Source organism: Astyanax mexicanus, chromosome 21 (genome assembly GCF_023375975.1).
Source record: "Astyanax mexicanus isolate ESR-SI-001 chromosome 21, AstMex3_surface, whole genome shotgun sequence".
Taxonomy (NCBI): Eukaryota; Metazoa; Chordata; class Actinopteri; order Characiformes; family Acestrorhamphidae; genus Astyanax; species Astyanax mexicanus.
The window spans coordinates 35,859,818-35,870,223 of NC_064428.1; the positions used below are offsets into that span (position 1 = coordinate 35,859,818).

General features: G+C 39.4%; 1 protein-coding gene across 1 annotated transcript; it reads right to left on the reverse strand.

Moving 5' to 3' along the window:
- Window positions 1-475: 475 nt before the first annotated feature.
- Window positions 476-7,141, reverse strand: si:ch211-286b5.4 (afadin- and alpha-actinin-binding protein). The gene is made up of 8 exons (XM_049469626.1): window positions 7,059-7,141; window positions 5,613-5,730; window positions 5,346-5,529; window positions 4,929-5,032; window positions 3,503-3,664; window positions 3,249-3,366; window positions 2,190-2,349; window positions 476-928 (listed from the first exon to the last, which is right to left on the reverse strand). Exons 1-8 carry the CDS (start codon window positions 7,085-7,087, stop codon window positions 832-834), a joined length of 972 nt encoding a protein of 323 aa, XP_049325583.1. The 5' UTR covers window positions 7,088-7,141; the 3' UTR covers window positions 476-831.
- Window positions 7,142-10,406: the final 3,265 nt, after the last annotated feature.

Here is a 10,406-nt window from a genome sequence, read left to right on the forward strand (position 1 = left end):
GAAATAACAAAAAAGATGCAGAGCTTTCAGACCTCAAATAATGCAAAGAAAACAAGTTCAATAAAGTTTTAAGAGTTCAGAAATCAATATTTGGTGGAATAACTCTGGTTTTTAATCACAGTTTTCATGCATCTTGGCATCATGTTCTCCTCCACCAGTCTTACACACTGCTTTTGGATAACTTTATGCTAATCACTCCTGGTGAAAAAATTCAAGCAGTTCAGTTTGGTGGTTTGATGGTTTGTGATCATCCATCTTCCTCTTGATTATATTCCAGAGGTTTTCAATTTGATAAAATAAAAAGAAACTCTTATTTTTGTGTAGATACTGCAGTTTTGTGGCTTATGCAGTTCACTATATAGGGAGTAAGGAGGTTCCAATTGAGATGCAGAAATTTTAACCTTTAAAATGAGTCAGTTTGACTCACAATATGACACAACAGTTAGGGGTATATAAGTCAAAGAAACCAAACACATTGTTTTTAGTGTTTTAACATTTTTATTTATTTATTAAATACATACGTTATATTAAAATCATTCAAATCACACACAGCCTTTTTTACACTTTCTAATGAAATCTGCAGTTTTTAAATCGAAACAAACATCCCACAACCTCTACCTGCTCTTATATCCTGTTGGAACAGCGGTTCTCCACCCTGGTCCAGGAGGAACCCCTGTTCCGCACACTGTAGTGATTGCTCTGCTCCAAACACTCCTATTCCAGTAACTAATCCAGTCCTAAGAGTTCCTCACTTTCCTGAGTACCTAAGGTTTGATGTTTAAACGCTGAAAACACAGAAACTGGCGGAGACAGCTGGTGTTTTAATTGGAGCTAAAAGGGCCAGTCGTCCATGTTTATGCGTTTAGGGCTGAAAACATGTTGCTGTGGATTCTTCTTAAGGTTCACAGAGAGAGGACTGTCCACAGCGCTAGAGAGAGAATGAAAGACAGAGAGAGAAAGAAAAACTATCATTTAAAGTATTAGGACAAGATAGATAGATAGATAGATAGATAGATAGGTTCTTAACGCCGTGCCGACACACTAGGGTCATTTTAACGGCGGTATTTAAGTCAAATCTTCAAACTGTGCATTATTTTATATAAAATTAATTATAAAAGTTGAGTTATATTTAAAAAATTTAAAAAATTCATAATTTTTCCAGGTGCTGCGGCTTTAAGCACATTTGGCATCTCACGTTCAGTAAAAAACCTCAGTCTATCTGAGTGCAGTGGTTTGCAGTCCATTAAAATGTGTTTCAAGGTAAGTCTGTCTTTACAGAGGTGACAGGTTGGAGCATCTTCTCCAGTCAGTAGATGTTGGTGCGTCAACTTTGAGTGACCGATTCTACATTTTGTAAGTATGGTTTGATGTAGACGACTGTCCATTCTAGCGTAGGTTCGTCCGACTTTGTCCTCTATGTCATGCAGTTTGTTAAAGGTTTTACTGTCCCATTCAGTCTATTAGGACAAGATTAAAAAAAAAAAAAAAAAAAAAAAAAAAAAAAAAAAAAAATGGGATTTAGAAAGTTTTCAGCAACAAGAAGAGGGACAGTTAGTGGTCAAATCTGGAACTGAAGTGCACAATGAAGTTGCACTTATATAGGGCAGTTCTACAAACCCAAGGACGCTTTACAATCACATTTTACACACAACCATCTACACTCATTCATCTACACACTGGCTATGTAACATGCAAAGCTTTCCTTTAATCCGAATGAATTCATTACAAGTTTTTGAATCAGTTTCTCTGATTTTGCTATTTATAGGAAAATGAACATTGTTGTTTTATTCTATAAACTACAGACAACATTTCTCCCAAATTCCAAATAAAAATATTGTAATTTAGAGCATTTACTTGCAGAAAATGAGAAATCAGACAATTATTAGGCTGCTTGGAAATGTAGCCACTGTTGAAAAGTGTCAGCCAATTGTGTACAGCGTACTCTCAACCGGAAACCACCGTCCACCTGGAGGACTGCAGTGGATGCCAATTCATACATACAGACAGACAGACAGACAGACAGACACAAACACTATTTAGAGGACCATTTAGCATATCAAATTTACCTGATCGCAGGAGAAAACCCACACAGACACAAGAATACCATGGAAACTCCCAAGTCCCCAGGTTGGGACTTGAACCCAAAACCCCAGAGCTGGCAGGAAAAAAGTGAGAGATAGAGATGGTACCTCCTGCAGTAGTAGGGCAGCTGGAGAGCAGAGTATAGCTCTGGGGTGCTGGGGGTCATCACCACCTTCTGATCTGACCAGGGCGTTCCCTCAGACCCCTCAGACGAGGGAGTGATTGGAGCACAGGGGGAAAGACACAGAGAGTCCGGAGCCATCACGCCTATCAAACATAATAATTAAATTTTTATCCTGTACCAATTAAGTTTAAATTATTTAAATTTATTTTTTAAATTTCTTTTTTTCTCTCTTCAAACTCTACCCCAATTTTTATAGATGCACCTTTACTCAGCTAACAATTGCAAACAAATCTATAGCATACGGTCACACATGCAAGATTTTTTTTTTCTTTCGGCTACTAAAATGCTTTAAATTATTACTACACTAACACGTTTTATATTACATACTTTTGTTAATAACTTTATCATTTACGTTGTGGGGAGAAAGTGATTACAGCAGTAAAGAGAAAAAAGCAATACAAGTAAAAATAGTACATTCATGTTAAGACTTATAACTGAAGACCAGTTTCTTATTGTTCTTTCTGATGCACCCTGAAATCTAGCACAGGATTTTCCATGGATAGCAATATAAAGTACATTCCACATTCAGGTATCACATAATGGAAAAGCAGGATTAAACCGAGCTTGGAGAACTGTCTTTTTTGCTGCCGTTTATTTTTACATATTTTAATCAAAAGTTTACTGCTAATGGTTTTCTGAACTGAATTAATGGCTGAGGTTTGATAACAGATGCACGGCACTGTGCCGGTTAGATCAGAAGATTCTGTAGTTTGATATGATATGTGGATTATAACTAAAGTTCACTCGAGTTCTTAGTTATTGAGTTATTAAAATCAGTGTACAGTTTTTTTCCGTGTTATTTTTTTTATATTAAAAATGAAACTACATGAATGTGTTGATGAGTGCAACTGGTATAATTTGGCTAATCATGGCAAGTCATGTCAAAAGGCATGTATATGAAGCGTTTAGAACTGTGTGTAGTGTGTGTTGAGTGCTCTGGTTTCTCCTGTTAAGAGTAGTTTATAAAAGGTTGAATACATACGCAGGTCTCCGAGTGCTGTACTCTCTCTCCTGTTGGAACGGCTGGTCTTTGTTATTGGAGACGAATCGAGGAAATGCTGCTTCAGGACTGCAGCTTTCTGCTGCTCAAACAAGCATCTCTATATAATCAAACACACACAACATTTAGTCATTTAGTCAGTAATGTGGATATCCTGGAAAATTTGAAGATTGTGTCTCAAAACTTTTGTCCATAAAATTTCAAACCCCTAAACAACTCCTAGGTTATCATTTCACCTCATGACCCAATCGAATGGCAGCGTCTGTGAAAGCCTGCCTCTCTTGCTGGAAGCTCCGCCTCTGGCGCTTAAGCTCCACCCAGCGGTCCTGAAGCCGCTCCCACTCCTCCAGGTAATAGGAGTCGAGCAGAGGGTCTGGAAGAGGAGAGTTCACACTGTCCTGAGAGAGAGATAAATAGAGAGAGATGAACAGAGTGTAAACAATTGTGATGCATTAATATTTCTGTCACAAAATAATGATTTTGGACTTAAATACCCATTTTAAAAAGTGAATTCCTCATTTTGTTAAGATGTGATGGTCCTGTATAGAGCCATGCTTTATTAAAGGAGAACTCCAGTGTAAAATGGATTTTTGGTGTAGTAAAACATGATAAACAGTGTTTTTTAATAAGCTTCTTGTGCACTTTTTTAAGTTATTAATGACTTGTTTTAAACATCAGGGCTCTCCAGATTCTAGCAAGGAGGTGTGGAGCTACTTTGAGCTGGATAACAGTGGAAAAGGGGATTTATCAGGGTAAATTATGCCCCGTATCACCCAGTCTGAAGGGGGTTTGGACAAACTGTTAAAATTTCTGGATCTCTGAACGCTGTGGGAGAACGGAGGTGTGCTATTCATCAAAGGTAAGAACTTTTTATCATGTTTTACTACAACAAAAGTCCATTTTACACCAGAGTTCTTCTTAAAATATCCTTCCCACAACCATTTTTTGGGTATAGAGGGGGAATACATGAATTACTGCATTTTACAGACTATAAAGGTGCACTGTATTTTAAGGCACATTTGAAGCAACACTAGTAAGGAACAGGGGTGTCGCCATGTTTTCCTTCTAATTCAGCAAGTCTTGTCGCTGGGGACGTCTAAGTAAACAAAACTGTAACTTACCTAAAAAAAACTAAAAAAAAAACTTTCTTTTAAAGTCAAACAAGTGCTGGATGTTCTACACAGATTTCTCTCCTGAAAAACCTTCATTTGGGTAAGGAAAGTGCTTCCGTGCTTAGATTTCCAATATTTTAGCATGGTTAGCAGCAGAGCTAGCTGAAGTTAGCAGTACATAGCACTAGTAAATATTGCCAGACAGCGCTACACTGAGGAACTTTGACTACAGTCCAATATATTCACCTCTGAATGGCGAAAGAGCTAGTGCTGTGGTTAGAGGCTAATGCTAATACTGCTCCAGACTTAGTGCAGAAAAAAACTTTCCTAAAAACTCACCCTTATATATTTATATGCTGTATTCAGCGGAGTGGCTTTAATGCTCCTTAAGGTAGAATTCATACATAAGGCGCACCGGCTTATAAGACACTTTTAAGTGCACCTTATAGTGCGAAAATGCGGTATATAGACAAAATAATAGATAAACTAGACAAAAAACAGAAAATATATTTAAATTGAGCAAATTAAAGTTCTTTAATTGCATTTAGACCTGCAGTAGCTGCTGCTGAACTCGGACCAACTCTCTGCTCTGCCCCAACTCTTGTTCAAGCTGAGCCAAGAGCTTCTCCTGATCCGTTCTCATCGCAACAGGACCTAAAAAACATGCAGAATTAGTTAAATTAGTACAATTATAGTAAAATTTTCCTGTTCGCAGTTAGCCATGTTAGCATGTATGACCAGTCTGGTCCAGGGGTGTCTAATTCTGGTCCTGAAGATCTGTGGTCTACTTAAGATTTTAGATTTAAAATCTTAAAAAAAAAAGGTTTTATCAGGTGTAACCTGGATCAGGGGTGTTGGATTAGGGGTGGAGTTCTGAAGTTCTGCATTGCAGTAAATCCTCAGGACCAGAATAAGACGTTCCTGTTTCAGTCCTTCAACTGATACAATCATAAATCTACACTCTTACTCTGTTCCTGCAGCTCCCTGAGCCTCTTCTGCACCTGAGACCACTCCAGAACCACACCCCCAGTCACATGATCACCCAGAGACTGCTCTGATTGGACCAACCAACTGGTGTCCAACTTCTCTTCCTCCCCTCCTCCTCCTCCTTCTTCTGCTTCTCCTTCTATATCCTTGTTTTCCTGTAGGGACTGACCACAGGTTCCAAAATCAAGTCTGAAACTCTACTTTATGCAAAAGGTACAGATTTCTAAAGTTATATCTGTATTTATACCTGATGCATGTCGTTTCTGAGCGCGTGCAGTAGAGTCGTGAGGCTGTGGCGGAGCTTCATAGCCTCTCTTAGCTCGGCTTCCCTCCTCTCCAGCATCAGCTGCAGCGCCTGATCTTTCCTTCATATAGAACGATAAGGAAAAAGACAGAAAATTGAGATATTGGTACATATAACTAGATGTAGGTATTAATTTCTCAGTTTCACCCACTATTCAGGCCTTCCCCATCAAACACCACGACCAGTGTTGGAAAACTGAAAGCCAGCATTCTCCTTTATCAAGACACCATTGGAACCCATTAAAGAAAGGGTAATTAAACCCAAAATGAAACCCAAATTGTCCTTATAAGGACCAGCACTTAGACAGGTGCACCACTCAAGAACACATAGGCTATTTTCAGACTTGCAGTTCAAATCCAATTTGTGGAATAGCTATAATGAATCCAGGTTCATTTCTGATAGTCTAGGCAGCAATATATCCAATTATAAATGGGATTATAATCCGATTTGTACAGATGCATCTCAGTCAGGATGCTCAAATTGGATATAAATGGTTATTTGCATCTTACAACGTGACAGAAATCATCAAATCCAGAATGATGGAAGTGCGGGGGTCCAATAAGAGCCCCAATGGTTAATTTCTAAAAATCAACCAGCATCCATATCATAGCAACCCCACGCAGACTCCACAGTAACCCCACGCAGGCACCACAGCGACCCACCCAGGCGCCACAAAGACCCATGAACGCACTACAAAGAAACCACAATGGCGCTACAGAGACCCAGGCAGGCGCCACAAAGACCCTGGGCAGATGTCACAGAAACTCATGCAGATGCCACAGCAACCAATGCAAGCGCCAGTGACCCACAAAAGGTGCCATGGTGAACCAAGAAGGTGCCACATCGACCCATGGAGGTGCCTCAGAGACCAACAAAGGTGCCACAGTGACCCCCAAAGGTGCAACAGAGGCCCAGGCAGGCACCATAGAGACCCAGAAAGATGCCACATCGACCCACAAAGGCACCACAGCAACTCACAAAAGGTGCCACAGTGAAGCATACAGGCACTACAGCGAACCCAGGAAGGTGCCACAGCTACCAACAAAGGTGCAGAGACCCAGACAGGCACCACGGAGACCCATGCAGGCACCATAGCGACCCCACACAGGCGCCACAGCAACCCACGTAAATACCACAGCAATCTATGCAGATATGCTTATGATGTCTGGACACACAAGTCAGACCTAATCCCTTGCAAATAACAGTGTAGACAGTCATCTCATTAGATCTGACATCCAAATTAGCTTGCAGTCATAACACTGTAAATTGGAAACACACCAATTTCCTTTTTTTAAGCAAAAATTCTCTTCAACTGAATTTTATTACTAGTAAACTTAGGAAACTGGCCGTTTATCACCCAGATGAGTGTTGGTTCAGTGTGCTGAATACCTGGCATCAGCCTTAGCAGCTCTGGACATGGCCTCTCTTCGGCCTGCTGGCTTGGGGAGAGCGTTTAAGATCTCCACAGCTTCAGGAAAAAAAACACTTAAAAAATTAAGAAAAATTAAACCCTTACACCATAAATTATTTACATTATTTTAATATGATAACGCAGTCTTACACAGGCCGTGGTCTCTGGGTCTGTCAGTAAACTGGGAGAGTTTGTCCCTCATTCTGTTAATGTGCTGCTCTCTGCGCCTGAGCTCCGCCCCCTGCTGATTAAACCGAGACTGCAGCTTCACCATCTGCAGAGAGAGAGAGAAAGAAAGGTGAGATGAGGAGAAAGAGAGTAGTGCATGGGTCCTATAGGACTGTTTTTAAGTGTATGGATGGGAAACAGATCAGCATTGCCTCACCTTCTCCCGCTCTAACCGCAGCGCCTCCTGAAGTCTGGAGATGTACTGATCTTTCTCAGCCAGCTGCTCCTGTCGTCAACCAAACAGAAAAAACACACAGAAACATACTAAACAGCTTATTTACACTCACAAACACACATGCATCAACTCTACCTGCAGCATGCTGTTCTTCTCCTTCCGTTCCTCCTGCAGGATCCTGTAGGGGGCGCTGTGGGGAGGACTGGCCTGCAGTGATATACGAGTGATCTGCATGTCTGAAGGGAAGATAAATGTCTATCAATCTTTCTTAAAATGTTCCCCTTTCACTAACCCTCCTCACTAACCCTGTATTGTGAAGAGAGCTTCCAATTGAGGGGGAGGGATAAACCCAGAAATCAACTTTGGAACGCCCTTCTCGTTTGGCTCTGGCATTATGGTTAAAAATATTTAGCGTAAAAATATTTTGCCAGTTATGAAGTTTTAGTTCATCGATCACACATTCCATTACTTTCTTTAAGGGCATTTTCACACAAGCCATTTTTTTCAGATGCGCTTTCCCCGTCGGTTCGGTACGCTAGGTCAGCTGTAGGGGTGAAACGTTTACTCGAGTAATTAGAGTTGGTTGGTAGAGAAATTTTCTGTGCCTCGAGGAATTGTTTAATTAATTTAAAATCTCAGAGCACATTATTTCGGCTTGACTACTTTAAATGTGACACAGCGTGCTTTGCGTTATGTCGCCCACACACAGGAATAAGGAGGAGGAGGTTTTTAGTTGAGAAGCGGGAATATGAAAGCAGCGAGGGAAAAGAACTTGAGAAAAAAGGGCAATAACTTTGAAGCATTTTAGGCTCGACAGCAAGAACACAGTGACGTGTATTCGGTGCAGTTTGTTTCTGTCAGCACAACAGCACGTCTTTAATGCAGCACCATCTCAGCCAAAAACACCTGGAAATTTTTAATTATAACAAAACAATGAGATTTATATTAATGTACATTTATAACATGACATCTGCGCTGTGGCTGATTATTAGGAATACTGTCTAATGAGTGTGATTAGTTTTTTTTAGAACGGAGACACGTTCTAAATGGATTAAATATCATTTTACTACTTTATTAAGGTTCATAAATGCACAATCATTTACTTACTGCATTGTGTCATTTAGTCTTAGTCGTGTCAATTAATTAGCAGCCACCAGCCGAAGACTTATTAAGCTACACGCAGAAAAGGGACATAAAAGTTTAGCACAGCTCAGAAAAGTTCTTGTGTGTGAAAACAAACCAGCAATAATGAGAACCTCCCACAAATAAGCCCAGAATTGGTCCTGGATGCGGACTCATAGGCTGGGGGAAATTGGCAAAGGCTGGATGATGGATCAAATAGTCAACCAGCATCACCAACCTGATCAAACTAGACTTATTAACTACCATTTCCACGATCACCAGACTGGGGAACTATCATCAGCAAACCCAGGCTCCAGCAATATGACCAAAATCAAATGTAACATACAATACACTGGTCAAGAGACAATTAAACAGCTGATTTACCCGTATAGATCATTTTCTAACCTGGATGTTGGGCTGTCCTAATATTTTAACTATAAACATTGTTAGACTTGTTTTGGGGGGGGGGCTATAGCCCTCCCCCTACATGTTTTTTAGCCCACAAATATGAACATGTAGCCCCTGAGCAATAGTACGGGCTATTATTGTGTTAGTTTTATATATTAAATGTGTGAAAATCTTTAATCTAATGTGTTATTCCAGGATGGTCCAGCCTTTACTAGTTACGTATTTGATTATTCTGATCCACTGTATATTCTCAGTGTTTTTTTGAGTAGTATTTGTATTTATGCTATTGCCTTTATCATTGTTTGTTTCCTTCTTTTCTGCTCTGTTATATAGTGGATGTATAGTAGTAAGGTTGTAAAGAGTCTGTACCTGATATAAACCTTTAATTATTAGACAAATACTTCACGTAATTCTGTTTTTAATATTTTTAATTTTAATCTAAAATAAAGATCAGTGTTAATTTTTGTGGAAGGTTTACTTCTAGACCAACTTGGGCCACCAAAAAAACAGCTACCAGGCAAAACCCTGGTCTTTAAATCTTATTTTTAGCTGAGCACTTCTTGCTGTAGAGGCTAAATGACAGTAAAGATGAGCAGTGAGATTACCTGAGTGCTCCAGAACTCTTCCACAGGACGGTAATGGTCTTCCTCCGGGTTTATTTGCCATAATCTGCACTCAGCCGAGGCTACAACATACACACACACAATCACAATATATTTTTATATTAAATTAATGTGTGATAATGTGTATAAACCTGTATAACTCTACACTTTATTATTAAAGCCTGAGAAGCATTCAGTCTACAACCTTTTATTAACTCAGTTTCCTCCACTTTCCTTCCGCCGCACTGCAGGAGATCACAGGTGATTCTCACCTCAGCCAATCAGGTATTTAACCAGTGAGCAGCTGCGTGGCTAACCTGGGCTTAGGCCTACTCTGATTGGTGAGGATTACTATAGAAGCCCATTCTCGCACATTTTTTTTCTTATTATTAAGTAAACTGCTATCTCATTATTTTGAGATATTAAGTTATTTAAACAACTCAGGCTTAGATAATTTATTAGTACTGATTAAACACAGTTTTCCGAAGTAATTTAATTGTATTGAAGCTGTAAATTGTTTTATTAGCGTTTTATTAAAGTCAATAAATGTTTTTGAATATTTTTAAACGCAGTGCATTAGTGCCGCCTGGTGGTCACTAACAGGAATTACAGCTCCTTAATTTAACTTAATTTTAGCATTTTAATAATCTGGCTGCGCCCGAAATCGCGTTTTTAAACTTCATAAATATTAATAAAAACAAAGGAAAGAAATTAATAGAGAAAATAATGTATGGAATTAAAGCAATTAAAACAAGATAACATTATATGAAAACAAGATAATAAACAACTAC

What these genes read in the sequence shown, in the direction of transcription:
- si:ch211-286b5.4 (XM_049469626.1), bottom strand. Translation starts at nt 7,087, where the DNA reads ATGTCCAGAGCTGCTAAGGCTGATGCCAG. An exon ending in TCAGAAACGACATGCATCAG is followed by an intron (nt 5,530 to 5,612) that starts GTATAAATACAG and finishes ACCTGTGGTCAG; the next exon opens with TCCCTACAGGAAAACAAGGA. An exon ending in CTGCCCTACTACTGCAGGAG is followed by an intron (nt 929 to 2,189) that starts GTACCATCTCTA and finishes TTCTCTCTCTAG; the next exon opens with CGCTGTGGACAGTCCTCTCT.